This window comes from Tachypleus tridentatus, chromosome 2 (genome assembly GCF_004210375.1).
Source record: "Tachypleus tridentatus isolate NWPU-2018 chromosome 2, ASM421037v1, whole genome shotgun sequence".
Lineage (NCBI taxonomy): Eukaryota > Metazoa > Arthropoda > Merostomata > Xiphosura > Limulidae > Tachypleus > Tachypleus tridentatus.
In genome coordinates this window covers 62,125,969-62,151,815 of record NC_134826.1, presented here as the reverse complement: position 1 = coordinate 62,151,815, position 25,847 = coordinate 62,125,969, and the positions used below count along the sequence as shown (strand labels likewise).

The 25,847-nt window shown below is 33.8% G+C and overlaps 2 protein-coding genes across 7 annotated transcripts in view; both read left to right on the top strand.

Moving 5' to 3' along the window:
* The window catches only part of LOC143243963 (dynein regulatory complex protein 9-like), a 39,312-nt gene extending 34,646 nt beyond the window's left edge, over nt 1-4,666 (top strand). For all 6 annotated transcript variants that reach the window (XM_076487845.1, XM_076487840.1, XM_076487841.1 and 3 more), the window contains one exon: nt 470-4,666. In XM_076487845.1, coding sequence (XP_076343960.1) covers nt 470-595 — 126 coding nt within the window. In that variant the 3' untranslated portion in view covers nt 596-4,666. The remainder of the gene's footprint in view (nt 1-469) is intronic.
* A 12,465-nt stretch (nt 4,667-17,131) lies between these two features.
* LOC143243962 (uncharacterized) lies at nt 17,132-22,236 on the top strand. The gene is made up of 6 exons (XM_076487839.1): nt 17,132-17,292; nt 19,307-19,371; nt 19,864-19,965; nt 21,296-21,322; nt 21,477-21,571; nt 22,093-22,236. The coding sequence occupies exons 1-5, from the start codon at nt 17,208-17,210 to the stop codon at nt 21,531-21,533; spliced, it is 336 nt and encodes a 111-aa protein (XP_076343954.1). The 5' UTR covers nt 17,132-17,207; the 3' UTR covers nt 21,534-21,571; nt 22,093-22,236.
* The last annotated feature ends 3,611 nt before the right edge of the window (nt 22,237-25,847 follow it).

The following is a 25,847-nucleotide window of genomic DNA, read 5'->3' as shown; positions in this document are numbered from 1 at the left end:
ACATTATAACACCCCCACGGCTGGGAGGGCGAGCATGTTTTGGCACGACTCGGGCGCGAATCCGCGACCCTCAGATTACGAAGCGCACGCCTTAACGCACTATGCCATGCCAGGCCCAAATGAGTAAGTAACCAGATACATAGATAAATTACTGGTTTCACTGATTGATTATGGATAAATTACCATACCTTATAAAATGTATAATTGAGTAAATAAGAAGAATGTAATGTTTGTTGTGGATATATATATATATATAGTGTTACCAGTTATGCATACTCTATGTACAGAAAGAAGGTATAAGCATAGGAAAATATTCTTATATTTTGATGCTATGTATGTTGAACTTCATAGAAGTAACATTAAACTTTTGTTTTAAGATAGAGAAATTGAAAGAACATATTAAATGAAAAAGGCCCAGAGAAGTAGAGTTTTCAGTATCTATTATACTAAATTTACTTGGCTTTAACAGATTCAAGCATGGTGGAGAGGCACAATGGTTCGTCGTGGTATTGGATCGTACTCAAAAAAAAAGAAAGGAGGGAAAAAAGGCCTTAAAAAGGGAAGCAGGAAAAGTGGCAAAAAGAAAAAGAAATGATATTAGTTGAGTTTTAATCACTATAAATTGTTACAGGCAAAAAATAAGTTTTACATTTTGGAACACATTTTCTGTATTTTGTAAAATTATTTTCAATATTTTTTAAGTTTTCAAGAAAAAAGATTTCACTTTACATCTTACTGGAAGAAGGTTTTTTTTGTACATCGATTTTTCCTTCATCACAATTTAATAAAATTTAATTTAATAACAGGTGTGAAAATTCTTGTTTACCAGGTATCATGATTGTTTATATAGAAATGTTTACTAAATCTTTTGTAAATAAAGAATTGTGTATTGATTTACATTTATAAAGATTATGACAATATGCTGTTAAATGTTTGTCCTATCCTTTCCATCTAATTGATCTACATTTCCAATTGGCCCGGCATGGCTAGGTGATTAAGGCACTCAACTCCTAATCTGATGGTTGGTGGTTTATATCCCCATTACACCAAACATGCTCGCTCTTTCAGCCGTGGAGACATTATAATGTGACAGACAATCACACTATTCTTTAGTAAAAGTGTAGCTCAAGAGTTGGTAGTGGGTTGTGATGATTAGTTGCCTTCCCTCTTATCTTACACTGCTAAATTATGGATGGCTAATGTGGATAGACTTTGTGTAGCTTTGTGCAAAATCCAAAAAACAAACAAACAAACATTTCCAATATTTAGAATTTATTTTGCCTGTTTGTGGAGTGAACTCTTTGTTTTCTATTTCACTCTCTGGTACCTAGTTTTATATCTCTGGCTTTTTCCTATCACCGTTCTGTGTTACCTCTCCTTCCTTCACCTTTTGTGTAAGACACTTTATTGTGCATCATAGGGTTTAATTCCTTTCTTATTTTACTACCTTGACTCATACCACTTATTCTTCTCTGTCACATGTTACTTGATTTCTCTGCTCTTAGGATTTGTGAGTTCAGGATGCACTCCTCACTAATCTCCATCTCTCTCTCTCCTTACCTAAATGAACATCATTGAGCTCCATTTTTTCATCCAAAAGTAATTGATGGTGTTTCTGTCTTACTAGAAACCTGGGTTGGAGCAGGCAAGCATCAGTTATTGCTCTTTGATTTCTGTTTGTTGACTGGGTCAGTCTACCCCTACTTTTCCCATTCCAGCTTTTAGAACTTCCTTGTCTTACCACTTCTCTATGTCAAGATTGTTGCTCACCTTGCTGGTTGGGCTTATTGGATTCTCATCTGTCTCATGTTCATAATCTTTGGTCTTAGTTTCCACCACTAGGTAAGTTCATCAGGCCCTCACCCATGGTGTCACTGCTTTCTATCCTCTTATCTTCCCCTCTTTGTAGTTCAGAAGAAGACCAGACTGATGTCTGGTTAATAGCCTATTGTGTCTCAACTGGTTTCTGGTCATTTCTCAGTTTCAGATCTATAATTTCTTTTCTTTCTCTCTGGTGGTCTTTTTCACCTGGTGTGTGGATAACCAAGTTTAGACACTTTTCTACATATCCTAATTTTCCTGTTATCCAGTTTTTTTATGCTTCATCTATAAGAATTGAGTCTTTGAATACTGTACTTCTCTCTCCAGCATAGCCTTTGCTCCTTACATCTTCAGTCAAGTCATGAGGACCTTCACTTGCCACCTTCATGGGCTGGTGTTGTGATTCCTATTCTACATAGAAGATTAACTACTGCTTTCCCATTTCCTAGATGTCTTGTTCTCTCATACATCCTTTTTGTCTGCAGGAGACTGCTTGACTGGAATAACTTATCAATTTATTCAAATCCTTCATAATGTCGACACAGTATTTAGTACTCCTTGGCATTTTCTTTAGTTATTATCTTAGTTAGTTTCAATTTTCACCTCTTTTACCTGCAAGCAATTGAATGTATGGCCAATAAGATATGAACACCTCATATTAACTTGTACAACAGGTTCTTTTGAATTAGAGTACTCTGACAGTTAATCTTGTTAACTGATCTGTTGTTTGTCTGTTTTTACAAGATGAGTTCTGAATGTTGGGGATAAGATTGTTATTCTCTCAGAATTGTAGTAGTCTATTTGTGATGATATGTTTCAAGAATTTGGCTAGGCAGTTGAGGAGACTTATAGGTCTGAAGTTATCAGGGTTTGAATTGTTAGTATTTGATTTGGGAGTTATTGTGATTATTGCTTTCTTTCATGAGTCTGGGTAATAACCTGAAAGAAGAGACAGATTCTTTACATTTTGTAGGTGGAGCAGTAGAGCAAGTGATGCATTTTTGAAGATAATGCTGCAAATACTGATGATTTCAATTAGGACTGGTATTACCTTTTTATGTATGCCCATCCATCTCTTCAACTTCTATCTCAGGTTCTCACTTTGATACGTTACACTTATTGATGTTGGTGGCACCTCTTTAGCCAACTCAGCACTTGTTTCCTCTACTTCTTCAACCAGTACCAGGACTTTGTCATTCTCTCTCCAGTATCACATCTCAATTGTTTCAACCTCACGTATACCTTTTTCATCCAGGAGCATCATCCATTCATCTTCATATGTGGAATTTATTCAGTCCATCACCCTTAGGGCTGGGTTCTCTGGTTGCAAAGCCTTCTTCCTATTTTTTCTTGTCATTCTTACACATAATCTGTTTATCAAGAAAAATTGCAGATTTTTCATTGATGGTCCATCTACCACTTCATTCCTATTAGAGATCTTACTGTAACACACCTTTCTGCCTTTTTCACTTAATTGTTTGACCATAGTTTATTTTGGTATTCACCTTTGCAGGTTATCAGGTGGACTTATCCATTATATTTCATCTTTATCATTACCATAGGGTGTTTTCTCCTCTTGCCCTTACCACTCATTTCCAATCCTTCTTGTTTCACTATTCTCCTTGCCCAATTCCAATATATTACTGATATCTTAATGTAGTGATGTACACTCTCTCACACACACACCTGTTTGAGCCATTGGCTTCTTGTTCATTTTTCCACCTTTCTATCAAGATTTACTTCCTTCTCAGTCTTACTTATGTTCACCATTATTAGGTATTGGAGTATTCTTTCCTATATATTGATGTTCATAGGCTATTTCACATTTTGTTGCATCAGGTTCATCATCTGTCTCATTCACTTGCTTCTAATCTTTTGCTAACCTTTCAACAAGATTCTGGAGGCAGACATGTGGACAACACTGCACACATTTGTGGCTCATTATCTCTTCATCATTTGGATGTTTTGTATTCTATAGGATTTCATCTTCCTTCTCTCACCATTCTTCATTCAAATCACTGTCTTTGAGATGGACATGTATGCTTTTTTTTTAAATTTTCCTTTCTCTCTTCCAGGATCATTGCAGGTTACTGGTGTTGCCTCCCATTGTATGCTTATTTCTCAAAACCAGTATTTAGCCTGAGGTAACACAAAGTGCTTAGACCATCCATCCTGGGTATGCCAGTGTCCACTGCTGAGATGGAATGTTCCTTAAAACCACTAGAGATATACTCATGGCATGCAAAATTACTCATTTGCTTGACTCAGACCCTACAATTCTATGGACTAATATAAAAAGACTGGCACCAAGGAAGTGACTACTTACTTCTTCTGCTTGTGTTTCCCTCCTTTGCAGCCTGAGTATCCAATTGATTTCAGCATACCCAGTATGGGATAATTGTACTCTAATCACAGTATACTTATTGACTCACTAACAGGGTGATTTTGGGACTCATTTTCCTCTCTTCTTATTACATCCTAGACAATAAAGTATACCTTGGTCGACACAAGATATGATCTTCCACAAGCTTTATCACATGGTGATGTCATAATGCACCAGTGTAGTTCACGTTAAACACAAGTCTTAGATGAGAGTTGATTCAAGGCGAATAACATTCAATTCTCAGAGGCAGATGCATGATGGATATAGTTAATCTGTGTGAGAAGTGAGTATCTATCAGATATAAATTTCCAGAATAGGAAAATGTTGACTTCTAACTTACTTGAATTTAGCCTTTATAAAGGTTTATTTTAACTTCACTAAATAATCAAATCAAGATCAAAACAAAATATCCAATGAAACTTGTACGTAAAATTAGAAATAATAAAATATATATGACTGAAAGGCTATTTGATATATTCAACTTTATAATATCATTTTCTCATATATAATTTCAAACAACCAGAGCCAAGAACAACTAATCAGACACACCATTGGAATTGAAAGATAAATTACACAATACTGAATAACAAATATTAATAAAATACTTAAATCTCAAAACAACAATATTAGTATATATATATATATATGTACATTATTGCTGTGTTAGATCCTGAAACTTGCAAAACAGTAAAAAATCAGATTTAACAGTGATTAAGTCATGTTTGACTACAGTCAGGATTTGGAAAAAATAATGTCAAGAAAAGGTGCATTGTGTCTGCAGAAGTAAGATTAGCATTCATTCATGTTTTCATTGTCCATCAGGTTTAACTGTATTCATAAGTCTGATATGTTGAATAGTCTCTTTGGATTTACAGTTCTAAAATCAGGAGTTCAATTCCCCTTGGTGGACACAGCAGATACCCTGATGTGGCTTTGCCATAAAGAAACACTCAAATATGTGGGAAAAAAATACAATTTTTCCTTTTTTTTCATAAATATATTTATGTATGTATAGGATACATTTAATTTTCAGAATTTGTGCTTAGTTTAAATGCAGTATTAGCAGTACACCAGTAAAATGTATGTGGTATGAGAAGAAAAATAATTAGTTAATAAGAAATATCCTGTTGTTTTGTTTTACTCATTTTAAGCTTAATTTCTCAGTAATATATAAATATTTATTACATCCTAAAAATATTTAACAATATGGAAAAATGAACATTCCAGACACATAGTAAATATGTACTAAACATCTTTTGTAAGGAATCAGTTTCTTATATTCCTAGGACATTAATCTATAACTTTGCATGTAAACTAAAATTCAAACCTTATTTAGGATATAATAACAGTAAATGTTATAATATTTTATCCTTCCTTATACATCTTTATTCAGGTATGCTCAAGTAAATTTTATAAATTTGTATGTGGGTGTTGTGAATGTAATCAGCATTGTTTTTGTAAACTGGATATACAAAAAAACATAAATTTACATTACCTTAATCTAACTTAGAATGAAATTACATACTACAGTGTTTGTTTAATACATGTGTACCTATTTGGCCTGGTTTCTTTCTCAGCTCTTCTGAAATCTGACCATATCCTTTCAATGGGTGGCATAGATACTTATACAAATGAGTATGAGTTGAGGGACATCTTTTTTTAATATGAACATTTTGAATGATTATTCCCCAGATGAAAAACTGGCCCTCAGAAAAATTTCAAACAACGAATTTGAGTTGTACTATGTAAGTCTTAAGACAGTTTTCCTAGATATACTGTGGAACCCCTCTAAAGCAGCCATTTTTGGGACTGAAACAAACTGGCCTGATTAGAGGGGTTCCACTGTACATGATTAGGGATCATGTAAACAAAAAAAGGGACTGTGATTGAATGACCACTTTCAAGGGGTGGCTGCTTAGAGGGGTTCCACTGTATTTTGCCTAAAACTAAGAATGATGGTCTATGTGTGAAGAAGTGAGACAATGGTTGCTACATTATGAGATGATGGTTCGTAAGGAAGTTCTGAGCCTTTCAAAGCCATAAGGTTTATTGCTGTCGAAAGTATGTTCAGCAGAGAAATTTGAGGTAAAACAAGATGAATGGGTAATCTGCCTAGAGTGCCTCATTTTTCTGCCATTCTGGATCAAGGGCCTGCCTCTCATCACAACACTTACCAAACTTTACTAACTATGTTGAGGACATCGAGGTCAGGTGATGGTTGGGAAGGAGAGTATCTGGCCACAATCATAGTTATTCATGAATGAGGTGAAGGAGATCTTTTCACCAATGTAAAAGACAATTTTGGTCATTTCCTAAAGCATTTAAGGCTAGCAACTGCCTGGAATGACTCAACTCTGAAACACACTGAACAATACTCAGTTCTGAGTTTATAGATAATCCACCCTCTGACAGCAGTGAGCACTAGGATGAAGAGCCACTATGAGACTATAAAGCAGTCATTATCAAGTTTCTTTGAAAATTTAATCCAGTGAAAACAGATCAGTACTTCAAATTCAAGGCTTGAAATCACAATGCAGTAGAGAGAGGTAACTTCGAGCTAGCTACAATGCCTTTATCGCAGACAGACCATCTTAACCCAGCACCCAGCCAAAGATTAACAAACAACCCACGGATCTCAGCATTGTAATGCAACCACATTGATATCCAGGAAACAGGCAGGGCCCATCCATGGATTTTATGCTCGAACATATGTTACCAATGCCGTCTTGGAGGAGAGAAGTGATACATATATCTAGCTTATAAAGCATTGGATCGTTATTGAATAGACTGCCACTAATTTACCAAGGAGCTAGGAAGACAAGGTTATTGGTTTTGGTCGATTGTGCAAAAGAATAAATAGAGCCATCAGCTGGTAATAAATATCGCAGCCGTAGCTCCGGGAAACTAATATGCCAAATGAATATTTGTGTATATCACGTCATGTTCATGTATCAGAACTTTGCTGATATAAATTGAACAGTAACTGCACCTAAATGAAATGAAGAACTGAAAAGCAGTCTAAGGTAATGAAAGACAATATAGGTTCTCCAAATATTATTTTAGAAACGGTTATCTTTTAGCAGTGGAATGTCAACATATTTGTACATCATTGGAAGTCGTACTGTGAAAGGTAGAAATACATAAAAGTGAAACTCTCTAACAAAGAGAACGAAAACTGAGTAGTTCGGCGAAAATCATTTGGCCAATTTATAGGCAATTTTATAGTAGAAATAAACGATGTTAAAGCACCAGATTTGTTATTCTTTGATAAGGTACTCAACGTTTTAATTTAAAGCTGTAACTGAAAATTTAAATAATGTAACTAACACATTCTAATCAAATCTATATCATTCATTTCTATAGCATGTGTTTTACATACTAAGTAGTAAAGCTTATTGTTAAAAGAATTGTACTGTTGAAGTAATTAACTACTACCTGTGTTAAACAAAACGTCTATCCAAATGAAAAAATAAAATTAGATGGCGCCATCTTTTATACTCATCTGTAGTCATAGTTGTTTGACAAGAAGAGCTTCTGTAAATAGAAAATTTCTGTACTTGGAGAGGGTTAGTAGGGAATGGTGGTTTTAAAGCCAGGTGTTACTTGTACATGATGAGTTATAAAATAATCTGCAACTGTACTTCGTTCATGTTTAAAAAGAAAGCCAACATATCTTTCCTGTCCCAGGGTCTAATATCTTCATGCTTCCCTAATGTACGTATGATGCTACATGTAATCTGATAATCAACACCGGAGACAAGATTGTTTGTTTGTTTTGGAATTTCGCACAAAGCTACTCGAGGGCTATATGTGCTAGCCGTCCCTAATTGAGCAGTGAAAGACTAGAGGGAAGGCAGCTAGTCATCACCACCCACCGCCAACTCTTGGGCTACTCTTTTACCAACGAATAGTGGGATTGACCGTCACATAATACGCCCCCACGGCTGGGAGGGCGAGCATGTTTAGCGCGACGCGGGCGTGAACCCGCGACCCTCGGATTACGAGTCGCACGCCTTACGCGCTTAGCCATGCCAGGCCAGCCGGAGACAAGACATCCACTTTTAGATTGTAAACACATTTTACTAAGACAGTAAACTTTATTATATTTGTAGGGTAATTTACTGAGGTTTCTAAAATTGTTCTTTTTAGGGTTAGAACTGCCCGTTTTACAACTTTTATCGGCAGAAAGATTTCTTGATTATAGTTTTTATATTCTTGAATACAGTTTCGTTAATTAAAGGTAAATTTTTTGTGTTATCTTTAGAAAATTGTTTTCTTTTTCATGTTAAAGGTGCGATACTAAAATGTTCGTTGTAAAAAAGGTGAATATTTGTTGCTCAAAAGGAGCGATTTTAGTTCAAAACGTGTAGTCTTGTTTTCACTAAACTTGAGATCGATTATTTTTATTTATTAAATAATTGCATCTTTCTTTGAAGCTTTGGGCTGTTGGAAATTAAAGTTAAGGAAGAGACGTTTTCCAATTGGTTGTGAAACAAGGTAGTATTTATGTTATTGCAACTGACAATCTTAAGGTAACGTCGAAAACAACTGTAATCCGCTTGTCATTCAAGTGATTCAGGGTGATTTGGATGTTGTAGTCTTAAGAAATTTAGAAAGTCTAAAAATTTGATTAAATAATAGAGGCCGTGGTTCCATAATCCAAACACGTTACAAATGTATTGAAACTTGATATCAGAGCTGTTGTTGGTATTCTGACGATACTTGTCAAGTGTTGTTATTCAAAAACATCCATAAATGTTTTCCTCCATTACCCATTGTGACACCATTAAGTTGTATATACAGTATGTTATCGAAACAAAAATATTCGTTTTGAAGGAGGAAATATAGGATTTCTCTGACAGAGTCTATTATTAGTGTACACATCTCCAAATTGTTTATGTGATTCGACATGAATTTATGCATTACATTGGTGCCATATTCTGTCTGTATAGATTGCTAGAGGACTAGGACGTCTAATGTAAGGAGTATTGTTTTGTTTGTCACTATGTGAAGTACATCCGTGATTGGTCAGAGCAGTTCTCGTGTGTTATTTAAGTGTGCTGGAACTAATAACGGCATTATAGCTGTATACATAAGCCAACACAGTCTTTAAGTTCTGTCCCGGCATGGCCAGGTGGGCTAAAGCGCTCGACTCGTAATTTGAGGATTGCGGGTTCGAATCCACGTCACAACAATCATGCTCGCCTTTTCAAGCGGGGTGACGTTATTTGTTGGTGAAAGAGTAGTCCAAGAGTTGATGGCTAGTGGTGATAATTGCCTTCCTTCCCTTTAGTCTTACACTGCTATATTAGGAACGGCTAGCGCAGATAGCCCTCGTGTAGCTTTGCGCGAAATTCAAAACAAACAAACAAAGAGTCAACATTTTCTCTGTGGTTGGCCATTCGCAAAATTGAACCACAGGAATCCGAAAGTATTTCTGCCTTACGCCATTATTTTATACACCGGATAGGATAGAAAAAAAGTAGTTAGTTAACGTCGCCCACCGCCAACTCTAGGGTTACTCTTGTCAGACCGAATAATAAGATTTTACAGTCACTCTTCTAACGCACCCATGACGATAATGTATAAAGTGATATTTTATTATTGGGCAGTAACTTAATGTGAAACATGGAACCACGTTTCCTAGACATTTACTGCATTATTTAACTTAGATTTATAAAGTTATATTAGATAATGATGTGAAATTATTACACTCAAATACTTTTAAGTTTATACAGAATATAACGAGGTGGTTCCAACTAGCAAAGACCAACAGACGTGTGAATGACTATTATTCCCTCTGAGTGTGTGTAATGTAATAAAGAGTATTTGAAAATCACATTTCATAACTATTTATCAGTAATAAATTGATGTAATTAAGTACATTTATATGCAGTAAATAACGAAAAGCTTCTACAAAACTCAGATTCAGGAAATGTTATGTATAGAATTAATTGAATGCCAGTATGTATGATGTGTTTGTCTTGGAAAGCGAAGATATGCAATAAGCTGTTTACAATGTGCTCACCTTAAGAAGTACAGTCCAAAACTTGTAACATTATAAGCCCATAGGCTGTAAAACAGATGTAATAGTAGCTGATCTAGTGACCCGCTGTGGTGGGTATATGGGTTTTAGTCCACTAGGAGAGAAGTCAACTTTGAGGTACAAATAGAGTTGTTTGTTTGTTATTAAGCACAATGCTGTATGAAGGGCTGTCAATTCTCTGCCCATCACAGATATCGAAATACGGTTCCTACCAGTATAAGTCTGCAGATGCAGATACTGTGCCATAAAGTTTGCCCAACCACTTGACATTGTTAAGGGTGTTTTTAATGGATCGAGCATTTTAAATTACTGTAGATATAGTGAAATTTAAGACAAAATTAACTGAAATACAGCTGATATCTTGATATTGATCTCCTTAGTTGGTAATAGGGGACGAATTATTGCCCTTGCTGGAGTAACATTTTGTTTTCAATGCTTGCAGTCTCTTGTATATTATGATTCTTTTCAGTTGAAAGTGAAGTTGATGTTGATATGGATGATATGTTTTTTTGTTGCACATGCTGGTCGTTATTCTCTTAAGTTTCAGTGGGAAAATATTTTCTGATGTCCATATTTCTTTAAAAGGGATATTATATTGTAGCAACCAGATAAAATATCGAAGTAAAATGAATGTCATATAAAAATGCCGATGCATTAAACGTTTTCAGGATATTTATAAACACATGCATTTCATAATATTATATTATGTACTTTATAAGTAACGCGAATTATTACACTGATGTACTGCCTTACATTTTTAATTACAGCTATGACGTTTATTCGTGCCACCTTTGTCTTTATATAGAACACATAATTTACTGCGCCATCATTCAACATTCCTCTTCCACTGAAATGTGTTCGAATCTCCGTCACACCAAATCTGCTCGCCCTTTCGGCCGTGGGGCGTCATAATGTGATGATCAATCCCACTATTCGTTGGTAAAAGAGTAGCTTAAGAGTTGGCGGAGGGTAGTATTGACTAGCTACCCTCCCTCTAATCTTACATTGCTAAAATAGGGAGAGTTAGCGCACATAGCCCTTGTGCAGCTTAGCGCGAAATTAAAAACAAATCAAACTTGGTAATGCCACGAATAATAGAACGAGAAAAGTATCGCAAAATTTCCTTTATATGAATATCTCTAACAGGACCGCTTTGTAACTGCCTTTTTTTTTTCCCACTCCATTAGAATCATGAAGGTGATCTTTTCTAAAAAAAGACGGTATTATAAATGCTAAAGTAACAACATATACTATTTCAACGTTAAATGTTTAGATATATAATGGTGTAATGTAATATTTTAACGTTAACATTTCAGGTAACTTCGTTTTAACTATCAAATAGAGCATTTATTAAAGAATGATCACTATACATGGCAAGTACAAATAATATAGGTGTTATGTAGAAAGTAGAAAAGGCATGTCTAATAAAAGATTGTATTCTATATAAGAAAACACTAAAATATATTTTCTTTTAGTAATTTCTTATACCGGTTTCATAACTTCAACGGTCACTCTTCAGTAAAATATTTTATTTTAGTAATTTCTTATACCGGTTTCATAACTTCAACGGTCACTCTTCAGTAAAATATTTTATTTTAGTAATTTCTTATACCGGTTTCATAACTTCAACGGTCACTCTTCAGTAAAATATTTTATTTTAGTAATTTCTTATACCGGTTTCATAACTTCAACGGTCACTCTTCAGTAAAATATTTTATTTTAGTAATTTCTTATACCGGTTTCATAACTTCAACGGTCACTCTTCAGTAAAATATTTTACCAGCATTTTTTTTTCTGTAACGATCAAAACAGATACCTTTCTTCAGTTAATAAGAAAACAAAAACCAATAAAGATTTATTGACCATCGTTTATTGGAAGAAGTTAGGGGTAAAATTCTAAAAAAAAGTTCTTATCTGAGGGAAGTGGATCTCTTATTTCTTTTTTTAAAGAAAAAATTCTGTGTAAACCTTTAAAACGACAAAGTATTGAGAAATTGTATATGATGTCCATATTTAATAGTGGTTATGCGGGTTTTATCTGTCGATCTTAGGTTAGCAGTTTAAAATTAGAGTTAACTATATATGAATCCTAGAAGCTTCCGACCTAGATAAGCAGGCCAAGATTTCTTTTTTGGGGATTTTCCTTAAAGGTATAAGAGAGCTATTTGCTTTAATCGTCCTTAATTTAGCAGTAGTAAAAATATAGAAAAGGTGACTAGTCAACTCCACTCACTGGGATAGGTTTTACCAACGAATAGTGGGATTAATCGTTGCTTCACAAATTCTCCACGTCTGAAAGTGCGAGCGTGTTTGTTGTGGCAAGGATTCGATCTTCCACCCATCCGATTGGCAATCGAACGCCCGAAGCCAAAGTACGTCTGTGGTTCCATGCAGGTTAAAAATTCTAATTATGTTAACAATTCTTTAATATTTTTACAGAAATATGTGATAATGTCTAGTGCTAATAATAAAGGTTATTATTAAGTTATTAATCACAGTGACAACTAATATCTGTGTCATATAAGTATTTGTATTAAATGAATGTGTCAACACTTCTTTTGCAAATTGAGCAAAAACTGGTACGCAAGAGACTTGTTTTATCCAAATAAAAGGTCTCAAGTCTTACTCACAGTTATCTTCAACCGATGTTTCTTGTAAAACTGTTTAAACTCATTATATCTTCTGTTTAAAAATACTTCTTTATTCACTTATGTCATTCACTATGTTCTCTAAGCATTCTAATAAAGTTACCATAATATGTTCGTTGCAATAGAAACAATTAATTTCAAGCGCGTTTTACTGTCATGTCAGAAATGTATGTACACGAGACGAAACTTTGTAGAGGACGTTACGTCGTCTCCAATATATATACTACCCTTCAAGATTACTGAAAAAAACACATGAAGATTTTTCCATGTCATTATATGGTTAAACTAATATGACTCTAGCGAATTTTCTAAAGAGAGGTCAGTCACATTCTCTCGAATTTTATGACAAAATACAAAGTTTATCATTTTGTAAACGTTTATTTCATTGAGAAACAATAACTTTATATCACGCGAAAGCCAAAATACGACTTACTTAATATTTTTGATTAACTGTGAATTGAAAGTGTTAAAATTATGACATCATATTACTTTTATCCACGTCGATATACGTCACTAATGCTTACAAAAAGACAGCTTGAGTTACTTTTAGAAAAAAAGTTATTTTTAATGTACAAACGCATTAAAAAACTTTACATGGCCTTGAAGGATATTTATTCAGGTTTCAACTGAACAAAGAAATTCTACGACGCTGCTACAGTTAACACATTCTGTACAACTCGAGTTATGTAATTACGTATAATATTCGGCAATAAATGATTTTCTCTTGGTAAGAAACTAACATGTGTCCACGAATCTTGCAAGGCATTATTTTGTTAGCTTCAATAGAATGGCAGGACAGCGTTAGTAATTCATATCTACAAGAGAACACAAAAGTACATGTTCTAAGCGCAGCATGAAACGTCACTTTATTTTGGCGTCAGCTTAAGGTAGTAAAATTGATTGAAATTACTGCCAAAATGATCGTTTGAACGATTACTCATATATTTAAATGAAACGTTTAAGTGTTCATGTAAGTCTCTTTACCAGATTTAACCCAAATTAGTTCAGCTATTTTCTCACAGTTACGACTTTAAGACATCAGGCAGACAAACAGATAATTGCTTTATGTGCAGTTACACTCTTTGATTATTGGTTGTTCTAAAATTCATAGCTAACTTGATTTAAAAAGCAATAAAAAATGCTTTTATACGAAAGGAGAAGAAGGGCTCAAAAACCATTTCGACTAATTTCATAGTGTTCACATTTTCCCTATTAAATGTTAAAAGAGTTTTTATTTTTATTTTCCATTTTTTTATTTTCATCTTTCGAAGGTCTATTCAAATAAGTGGTTGATTCTAACAATGCAAAATGCATATTTTTTTATGTTCATTGGTTTTAAGATTTTGGCGAGCAGTGTACTAAGCAATGAAACAGAAATATGTTGCTTCAGAATTTACTACCTTGATGAACTACTGATAAAAAGATTATATATTTGTTGAACAATTCCAAAACAAGTAATTACCTCCTTAGGTGACTCAGCACAGTCATAACCTACAAACTTTGGTGTTTGGTTTCTACAGCTGAAGAAAATACAATTTGAAATTATCCAAGCAGAACTTCTTGTACACCTTTTCATTCCCCAGTCATATTACATCCATTGTCATAGGCTTGGTCAATGGCAGTGTTAAAAATCTAACTTGAAGCCATCCAGAATTCCTTGTACACTAGCAGAAATTTCTTCAATTGAAAACCTTGAATTGTCTATAATTTTAACATACTGAATTACTATAGTAGACCGATCCTTGTCACAGTATTCTGGAGAGACATAAATAATTATTGAAAATTTATTATGCATTTCAAATCTCATCAAGAGCTGCTGTTTGTAAAAATGGTCCACATGGATCAATAAACTCTTTTCGAATGTCTGTTGAGGGATAATGGATTTGTATGCGCTTTTCTTTATCTTGCGACTCGCGAACACGGTCTGACAAGAGTAGATCATATTTAGTGAGGTGCCCAATTAGACCTAGAAAGCTTTCCTTTAACGATAGCCAATGCGTTGACTGGAAACAAAGAAAGTCAATCTTCGCTATGAAGGAAAAAGGATGACATACAGAATGCACATAAGATGATTTCCTGTTACCAGCTTCTGTCGCCTGTCCAACCAAGAGTAAATCTTCAATTGAACATCCAGTTAATGCTGTCCTATTGGGACAAAGAAAAATATATCACATGGAACAATACATTACGGCATTGTTCTATCTAACATAGATTTCTTTGTGGAATGTTGTGCTCTCATGTGCTGGTATTAACTTTCTTAAACCTTTCTGATGCTACATTCTACTTGTTTAAAGAGAACTGATGCGTTTGTAGAACTTTAAGAAGATAGAGCAGGATGTATAGTACAGAGATTATTTTTTCATACTACAACATAACCAGTCTCTGATATAGATCTTCCCTTTGGAAAAGTTTTTGCCAGCAGACTAAAAAGAAAAGCCTGGTTACCAGCATCTTGTTAGACGTTACTGAGAATTTTAAAAACATCTGATTTAAAGAAATGATTTCATTTGGGCAACATTCACGTTGTTAATAGTAGACTCGGCATGGCCAAGCATGTTAAGGCATGCGACTCGTAATCTGAGGGTCGCGGGTTCGCATCCCCGTCGCGCTAAACATGCTTGCCCTTTCAGCCGTGGGGGCGTTATAATGTGACGGTCAATCCCACTATTCTTTGGTAAAAGAGTAGCCCAAGGGTGGGTAGCAATGACTAGCTGCCTTTCCTCTAAATTAGGGACTGCTAGCACAGATAGCCCTCGAGTAGCTATAACGTTATTGTCCTCGAACAGCTAACTGTTGCCTCACTTAATTGTTTTCTCTGTGCCCTTATTGCACCACTTTGAAATCTCCTCAAAATATTTGTTCATTTGATATTTTAAAAAAGTTGATGTGTTTTTCGTGTATTCTGCAACTAATTAAAACAAAATAAGTTATTTAATAAGTTACATATAAACATTTAGATGAAATATACAATAAAACATAAACAAGTGAAAAGTTTAAGGCCCCCTTTGAGCCCGAGGCCTGGGCCATATAGCTCTTCTGGATCCCACTGTAATCAGGCTTGTTTATATATATATATTTGTTGGATTACCGTTATTAGTTTGGGTTGTTAACTTATTTTCCTAGTGGATAATGCAAGTTGTAACAACACTCAATTGCGTTTAGGATATCCCATCTTTCAGACAAAACCCAAACTGTGATGTTAAACTAGTCAGCCGTCAAGGATAATCAAATTCTTGCACCCACAACATCTTAGCTTCTACTGACTTTCACTATCTATAGCCAGTTTTTGGAAGCTGGAAATTGATTCTGGTTTTCATATGTAAATCTTCGGAGTGATTCAATCCCGCTTTAAATGTTTGCATAGAAGGTTCGTGAATTTGCAGAAAATGAACAAAGTGCGACATTTGTCCTCCGCAGTTTGCAAATTGGTTGTGAATTAGAAAGAAGAAAAAATCAAATTACGGTATGAAAAATATAATTTCATACAACTATTTCCTGAGTATTCCTGTACCTGCAATAAAGGGAAGTTTAATGTCTGAATTTCGCGCAAAGCTACTCGATGGTTACGCGCGCTAACCATCCCTAATTTAGTAGCGAAGAGTGAGAGGGAAGGCAACTAGCTATCACAACCCACCGCTAACTCTTGGGCTACTCTTTTACCAATAAATAGTGGGACATATCATACATTATAATGCCCCTACAGCTGAAAGAGAAAGCATGTTTGGTGGGTTTTGTTTGTTCTTGAATTAAACATAAAATTACACATTGAGTAAATAAATACCTTTTGTATTTCTAAACAATAAAACGAAACATATTAATCAACATAATAAAATAAATTGTAGCAGAAAATAAAGAAAAATATCAATGATTTTCGGCAGATCCTAAAGATTTTTTTTTAAATTGATAAATTTCAAAGAACCGTAGCGTACGAAGCCACGACTTGAATCAAGTACGATTTGAACAACTTCATTTGCTTTCGTCATTAAATATTTCAGTCGTAGCATATGCTAGCTTACGTGGTCAAATCATCAACAGGCTGTCTTAGTATTTACAGTAGAGGTAGAAGTTAATCATTCTTGGTTCAGATGGCTTAAGACAACATCACGTGATAATTCTTATTACCTGTTTACTCGACTTGTAATGCAGAGTGTCATGGGTGTGAATGATTCACTGTATATATATTTCCAGATGTCTAACAAAAATAACGATTGGCATTAGAATTAAATGGCATTCAACATTAGAATATAAATAAAGGCCTACTAACCATTGTAGGTACCGTCAAGAAGTGTCATATTTCTAATCCAAAGAAATGAAGGTATTCGTCACTTTGAGTGTTATCGTCTGTTTATGGGCAATAGCATATGGACAGCAAACTCAACAAAGCATTGCCTGTTGTGAGTAACTTGTAGCTTTATTATTATAATGATTATTATCCAGTAGCTCTGTAAAGTCTCTTAAATATATTGCACTTCACCAGCTTTACATGATTTTAGGCTCATGTAGTTTTTAAAAACACCAGAAAACCGCAACAAAAACACATGTATTGATCTTAAAACTTTAACCAATGTTTTGAAAGTGTAATGAAGTTGTAGATATAGTAGCTAATCAGAATCACAAGTTAACTGTGTCTATATAAACCCTGCTATGTCTATTTCCTTTGATAAAGAGTTTGTTTTTTTGCATACCTAAGATGTAAATATATGAATTATACTTTTGCATGTAAATTTGCTTTAGCGATTTGCCGTGTTTTTAATTCATTTCAGCAGCTATTGTGATGTTATGGTATATAAAAAAGTGACAATAATCCATTGAAATAGAAGCTATTTCATTTGACAGCTATTTACTTTCACCTTAAAGCTAATCAACCTCAGAAGGCGATATATCTGAAAGTGAATTATTTAATTTACTATCCATACTTATCTAAAGAAATCTTAGACCGAACACTAGAGTTAAGAAATATACAAATAAATTTTGCAGTTTGAAAGCAATTTTTATGTACAGCACGAGTGAGAAAACCAGGAGTTATTTTGGGAAACTAATGCATGACGTAGTTCTAATTCACTTTTAAATACAGTGTGAGTTGTGTACAGATTAGTCTGTTGTTGTTGCTTATTTACATTGCCATGAGACAGTGGGTTATAGAAGACCTGAAGAATCGTTTTTTTGTTTAGAATGAAGCACAAAACTACACAATGGGCTATCTGTGCTCTGTCCACTATGGGGAAGACATGAAGAAAGCATTTTTGTATTCAAATACAGCAATTTGGCACAATATATATATTTTTTTTCAGGTTCTGGGCTATAACGCTGAGATAAATGATCTTACTCATAGAAGAGTGTCACGGGAAAAATGAAAGATATCAATATTATATAATACGACAGATGTTCATATGATCCAATTCAGGTATGGCGGTGGTAATCCGATCGAAATCCATTTTGGTTTCTATGTAAAGCTGTGATATGTAGCTATTCCTATGTATTTGATATTTGGCTTTTGATTAGTGTTTGTTTAGGAACGATCACGATATCTCAATTAGCACGAAGGTACTCATTGTGCTAAGTTAAATTTCAAGATTACTAAGCCATCATTTCTGCTTAGTACGATGTTTGGTTAGTACAAAACTACACAATAGGCTATGTGCTCGCTGTCCACCTTGGGAAATTATATTAAATTTAATTAACTCGAAAACAACAATAAAATTGTAAATCATACAATTCCAGAAACACTCACTCTCTTAGTGTGTGTAGGTTTATTTTTTTAATCTCTCGCAGATCTACATGAGGTCTACCTACACTTTCTCATAGTTAAACTGGCCTTCACACAGCTATTTTCATGCATACAATTGTGTGTCCTTCTTTTTAACAGCGGTAACTTTACGAACTTACATTATTTTCATAAAAGTTTTAATACCCATACCAGACCTCTTGAGATACAACGATAACCTATTGTGCAGCTTTGCGCCTAACCCCAAACAGCGGAACTAATATGATTTTCTTTTCTTTTTGCTCAGCCCCCCTCTAGTACAGCGGTATATCTCCGGATTACAACGCTAAAATCAGGGGTTCGATTCCCCTTGGTGGGCTGAGCAGATAGCCCGATGTGGTTTTGCTATAAGAAAAACACACACACTTCTTTTTGCTCACTGATACGTTTACTGAATTACTACGTTAAAATTCAGGTTTTCGATTTCCCATAATAAGTAATGTATAGATATCGCACTGCGTAACTTTGGATTAATAAAAGCAACAACAAATTGACAAAATAACATTAAATATCAAATTATATTGATAAAGAAAAAAAATGTTTGTAAAATTATAGTTGTATGCATACTTACATTTTCAGTTGATTGTTTGTTTTATAACTTGTGATGTGCATATTTTTATTTATACATTCGTATTTTTGATCAGCGGTTCCCAGTGATAAAATGGAAATCTTCTTTTCTTGTGTGAGAGGCGATCCACAAATAACCTCAGTAAGTATATGTTAAATATGTATTAAGAAAGTATTACTACACCCGTTTGATCGAGTTTAATTTCTAAAAACTCCGTAGAGTATGAAGGAAAAAAATAACAGACTTGCATTTTTAAGTTTAAATAATTTATTCTTCTGTATAACAAAAACCAATCACTGGTTATGATTTATATAAAAAGTGTAATATCTTTAGGAACTACTTTGTGATGTCAGAAAAACACATTTAGAAAATGCTGAGAGAAAACGATAAAACCCAATAATCCGAGTGTATTCGAAAGAAGGACTTCTTTTAATCAGAAGGAAACTGGGAACTATTTTTAGGAATCGTTTAATAGACATTTCTAGATTATGGTATCATTATTGTCTGACCACTATCCACTAATTGGACTGATAACTACTAATTTTGAAATAAAATTTGACTTTAAGACATGTTTCAAACCCATAAAGCTTCAGTGTTATTGAATTTTTTAGATTCATGTTTTTTGTTTTTTAGTTTTTAGACAAATGGGATACTTGTAAGAATTCGTACTTTCCAACCGCAACTGACGGTCAAGTTTTACAACAGATGTGTACAAACATAATGGTTAAAGCCGCGGTAAGTATAAAAAACAATCGATTAGCGTATTTTACAAATAATTTAATATATTTTTTAGCCAACTGCATAAATTAATTAAAGAAAAGGAAGAAATGGGGTTCATTAAAAGTTCATAACAATTAATCTTGGAAGTAGCGTTTTACGTGTTCATGGATCATTTGTAAGAATTGTTAAAGAAGTAAAAAACTTGATCCTCTGCAGTCATAACATTCAGTTTAGGTCACACTTTAAAACTTTACACTAATCTTTCACTTGGTGTTATAGGATAATGTTATTTATATTTTTATACAGTTAATATAATTTAATGTGTTTTCCTTTCATTAATTATAATATCGACTAATAAAATGAGACATTTTCCTGCAGTAATGTATTTGAAGTTCTCCAAAACATGTGGTTTTATCTAACTTCAGACAAATTACTACTAAAATATTATTACGAAATATGAATTTACTGTAGCTTTATTATAACTTTTGTTTAGTTGCAGGTGATACACTGTTGTACTGGGGACTGGCACGGCCTAACGCGTTAAGGCGTGCACTTCATAATCTGAGGGTTGCGGGTTCGCGCCCGAGTCGCGCCAAACATGCTCGCCCTCCCAGCCGTGGGGGCGTTATAATGTGACGGTCAATCCCACTTTTCGTTGGTAAGAGAGTAGCCCAGGAGTTGGTGGTGATGACTAGCTGCCTTCCCTTTAGTCTTACACTACTAAATTTGGGACGGCTAGCACAGATAGCCCTCGAGTAGCTTTGTGCGAAATTCCAAACCTGTTGTACTGCTTAAGTACATTACGTTTCTTTAGTGGGGGGCTCGATAATTTAATGTTTTGGGAGTCTACACCTTATATACGCGAACAGTAAACTATTGGAAGATTTCAGAACAAGTTCAGATGGGTTCGTATCCCCTTCGCACCAAACATGCTCTCCCTTTCAACCGTGGAGGCGTTATAAGTGACAGTCAATCCCACTATTCGTTGGTAAAAGAGTAGCCCAAGAGCTAGCGGTGGGTGGTGATGACTACCTACCTTACCTCTAGTCTTACACTGCTAAATTACGGACGGCTAGCGCAGATAGCCCCCGTGTAGCTTTGCGCGAAATCCAAAATAAACAAACAAACGAACTAGTTCAGGTAAAACTTCATATTAAAACATATCACTGGTTGCTGTACTTCTTAAGTCTCTGTTTAATGTTGTATATGAGCTGCGTTATTTATTGTAAACTTGAATCTGATATTTAGATTATGATGACGGGTGCTATAAATATACACTTTGTGAATTTCAATACATTTATTTACATATCTGTGTAATTCACGAATCTTCTTACTTTTGTTTCAGATGGTTAAGTGTATGGATGCGCAACTGGTAAGTTAAACTTTATTATTGTTGAACTGACAAATGGGCCCAAATAGTCTCGTATATATAGTATAAATAGACTAAAGAGTTAATTTATAAAAACCTTCATTTTAAAAAATTCGTCATTTCATAATCATATAGCACTTTTCATATTATTTTGCAGACGCAATATTACACCCAGATTAAAACTGTGGCTGAAAACTGTAAGCTGAGTGTGTAACCTGCACGAAATATGTTTTTGGTGGGAAAATAAAAAGAGTAAGTTTGAATTTTATTTATTTTTGTATACGCTTTAGATACCATAAAGTATACTGGCAGCAGAAAATCATATAACTTTCAACGTAAGATTTAGTCTTAAAATTTAGGAAGAAAACAAAGATAACTATGTATTGTTTTCGGTATACTTATTATATTTTGTAGTTCTATGTCATGAAATTCATCTCACAATAGCTTCTTTTCCTTAAGTTTACGATTTTATTTTCAAATACCGTAACGTCAATCATCAATCTGTCTCTTTTTTTTTTTTAAAGCATGTATCTTTCTGCTTTCACAATCGAGGTGTGATGTTAATAAAATTTTAATATTTTCAAGCTAATATGTTTATATAGCGATGCTTCTGAAGAATATGGATTGTGTTTTATAAATTTAAAATATTTCAAAACATGCAGCATGTCTATGTTACTCTAAAATTATAACGTTGTTCATTAATACTGGTTTTTGTCACTGAAGATCGGTGAAATTAATACAGTTCTGAGTTACTTTGTCTTTTTCACTTACAGAATATGTTCAACTATACCACTATATCCTTTGATTTTCTTCTTTTTCCTCAAGAGATACACTGTTACGTCAGAAATATTTTGGAGAAACCTGTCAATATTATCTGTCTACAGATAACGTAAATAAAATGTTCAAATCATTGAAAATGTTGCATTTTTCTTTCTTAGATCTTTCTTAGTAAAATGTTTTCATTTTACTTCATTCGATTTCATTCTTGAAAAACACAAATAGCCCACCAGTAGCTTTGTGCGAAATTCATAAAACAAACAAACAACACGACCAACAATGACGTTATTCGCTTTAGATGTTATTTAACAACGTGACCAAGAATAACGTTATTCGCTGTAGATGTTATTTGACAACATGATCAACAATAACGTTCAGATACTCTCTAAATGTTGTTTAATATTTTTAAGGGATACAAGTGCCCGTCACCCCGTGATGACTAGCTGCCTTCCCTCTAGTTTTACACTGCTAAATTAGGGACGGCTAGCACAGATAGCCCTCGAGTAGCTTTGTGCGAAATTCAAAAACAAAACAAACAAAGTATAATAATATATACGCATTCATACTCACACTTCAAGAAACTCATTTCGACCACTTATCTAACAGTATCCTTACGATTTGAGTTAAGTACATTAGCTTCGACTTACAAAAGACACTTAGTCAAAATATATAGCAACATCAATGTAAGCAATTGAGCAAAAATGTATTTTGTGAAGTTACAGAAAACAGAAAAATATATCTTTAAATTTTTAAACGAAATAAATATTTTAATAATAAATATAAGACGAGACTCTTCAACTTTAGAATTTTTCGCTAGTTTATTACAGTATATTTATATAAAAGTGCTTTAAATGTAATTAATATATTTAAAACACGATAAATGTTTTACTAGTTATCACCCATTATAATAATTAATCTGAGGGTCGTGGGATCAAATCCCTGTCGCACCGAACATACACAACATTTCAGTTGTGGGGGCGTTATAACGGGCGGTCAATCCCACTTGTCGTTGGTAAAAGAGTAGCTAAAGTGTTGGTGGTGGGTGGTGATAACTAGCTGCCTTCCATCTAGTCTTACAATACTAAATCAGGGACGACTAGTGCAGATAGCCCTCGTGTAGCTTTGCACGAATTTAAAGAAAAACAAATAATTGATTAATTTTTCTGAAATAAGTAGCAGAAGGCAACTGTCCAGTTGTGAAAGTTTAGCATTTTAATGTTCATTTAGAGTCTTACTAAATAACTTAATAATGTAAGAAACAGCATCTACAAGGGGGAAAATGTTTTTATGCTAGCAAATAAATTTTATTACTAAAAATGTTTGTTTATATAATTAATTTTGAAGATTTACTAGCAAACGAAATTGCTAGTTAAATTATTAAGCCTTATGGGCTTTATTTAACAAACTGAATAATATGGTTAAAACATTTGTATAAGATATGTTAAATATATGTATATTGAACAAAATAGAAACTCGTAAGCTTTATGTATGTATATATATATATATATATATATTCACAGTAAATATTATTTTATCAATAAAAGTTCTAAGTGGCCAATTGTGTAATGTAACAAAGCAATAATAATTTTCCTTAAGTAGTAAGCCTAACCTTAAGCAGTGCAGAAACATTGACTAAATTTGAATTAACGTCCTTACATAAATTAATAAAAATTATATTTTTGAAGAACGACGTCAACTAATAAGGTATCTCAGCATCGCTTTGATATGGGGGAGTGAAATTTTTGGTTATTGCTATTTATGATGGTTAAGGAGCTTTATATAAGATACTGCAAATTGTATGCTCTGGCCTAGACTGTTGCAATGAGTGAAGGATCTCTGTTCGTGTGATAACAGGAACGTCGAATCTAAATTTATAAAGTACATTGTTTAACCACTTTGAAATGACTGGTAGGTCCGACCAGATAAACCAAAAATTTGCTAATACAATTAAAGATTTTTGTAATGTTATTGCATTAAAGATTAGGCTATATTCATATATAACAATATGATAATATAGGCACAGCGTAGTGATGAACGCCATTTTTAAAGGTACTCATTTTCTTTACCCTCAGTAGACTCAGCAGATAGGCCGATGTGGCTTTGCTATAAAAAAACTCACAAACAAACACACACACTCATTGTTTACGAGTTTGTTTGTTTTTAATTAGTCAGTAACGACAGGAATTCAAACCCGCGGCCCTCAGATGATGAATCTAATGTCCTAACCACCTGGTCATACCGGGCAGATGGTCACTGCCAAAACTAGATATATGTATAGATAAAAAAGTTTTCGTATTTTAAATATATATGTCACAAGAACTATCGGTCTTGGTAGCAGATGTCACTTGAAACTTTCAATATCAAATTTCATCGTAGTCATTGAATATTGAAATTATAAATGTGAGCCTTACTCTGTCATATGTAATTAAAAAATCATCTGATTTTTCCAAAATAAGCTATCATTAACGGAGATATTCATTTTAAGGTAATGTCATATTTTTATTAAATTAAATGTTTTTATACATAAAATATCAAATTTCAGTAATTGAAGTGTTCTCATTAGTTTGATTCTCCTATTTCCAATTCCTTTATTTTTTTGGGGGGAGGTGACAAGTATAATCTTAAACTTGTGGTCTGAAGCCTAATTTCTCATGGCATTCGTTGTCACATATGCAATTACTGAACCTAATGTTTATTTAAATATGCAACAAAAAAGTAAAGATATCATGAGCTGCCCTCGTATATAATGCTTGTATATTCATGAGAACTTTAACAAAAAAGAATAATTTATCGTTTTACTCTCCAATTTGGTTAATTTAATTATATGCTTTTAATATGAAGTCAATTGGAAATGCATATAATTTCTGTTGGCTTTGAACACAAACAACATTAACATTTTCATACCCTAAACTTTTTTTTTATTTTGAAATTAAAATAAATTACCCTTAGAATAACTATACAGTATCAAATTTGAGCATTCGTGCTTCTATTTGTGCAATATTACGTACAATAATTATTATGGCAAGTTAGCAGCTCATTATTATTGTAGTATATATAAATATTGTAAAGTATTACACGTGGTACGCATGGGAATTGCTCTATGCTCAACGTTTCCCTCATGGAACACTATGTATAAAATCACACCAGTTATATTTATTTCAATTTAAGAAGTGATGAGTTGAAAGATCTTTCGTGATTGTTCATATGTTCATGTGATAAAGCAATCGTTATTTTTCGAACTCATTTCTGTTTGTAGGTCAGTGTCCAAGAAATAAAAAAAAAAATTGAAAAGGGTTTTTGATGACATTTTATTATATCAAAGATCAGGAATAGTGCTGCAAGGAAACAGTTTATCTACCTCAAGTCTAATGGAAACGATAATCAGTGATGTCGAGAAAACCCACTTGTAGAGAAATATATATGCAAAAACGGCTCGTTTGGGTTGAGAAAATATTTTACATAGAAGAGCGAACAACGTTTCGACCTTCTTCGGTAATCGTCAGGTTCACAAGGAAAGAAAGAGGTAACTGACCGGAAGCTGACCACGTGTTTGGAAGGGATTGTGTAACTGGGTGTCGGAATGTAGAGGGCGGTGTTAGATGTTTGAATATATAATTTTATTTATTATATTATATTAATATACGTATAAAGACGTTCCTTTATATTGGTTTATTTTGGATTTAAGTTGTTGTATAAGTAAGGCTTCTTTAACTTCGCGTTTGTTTATGTATTAACATAGAGTTAATGTGAT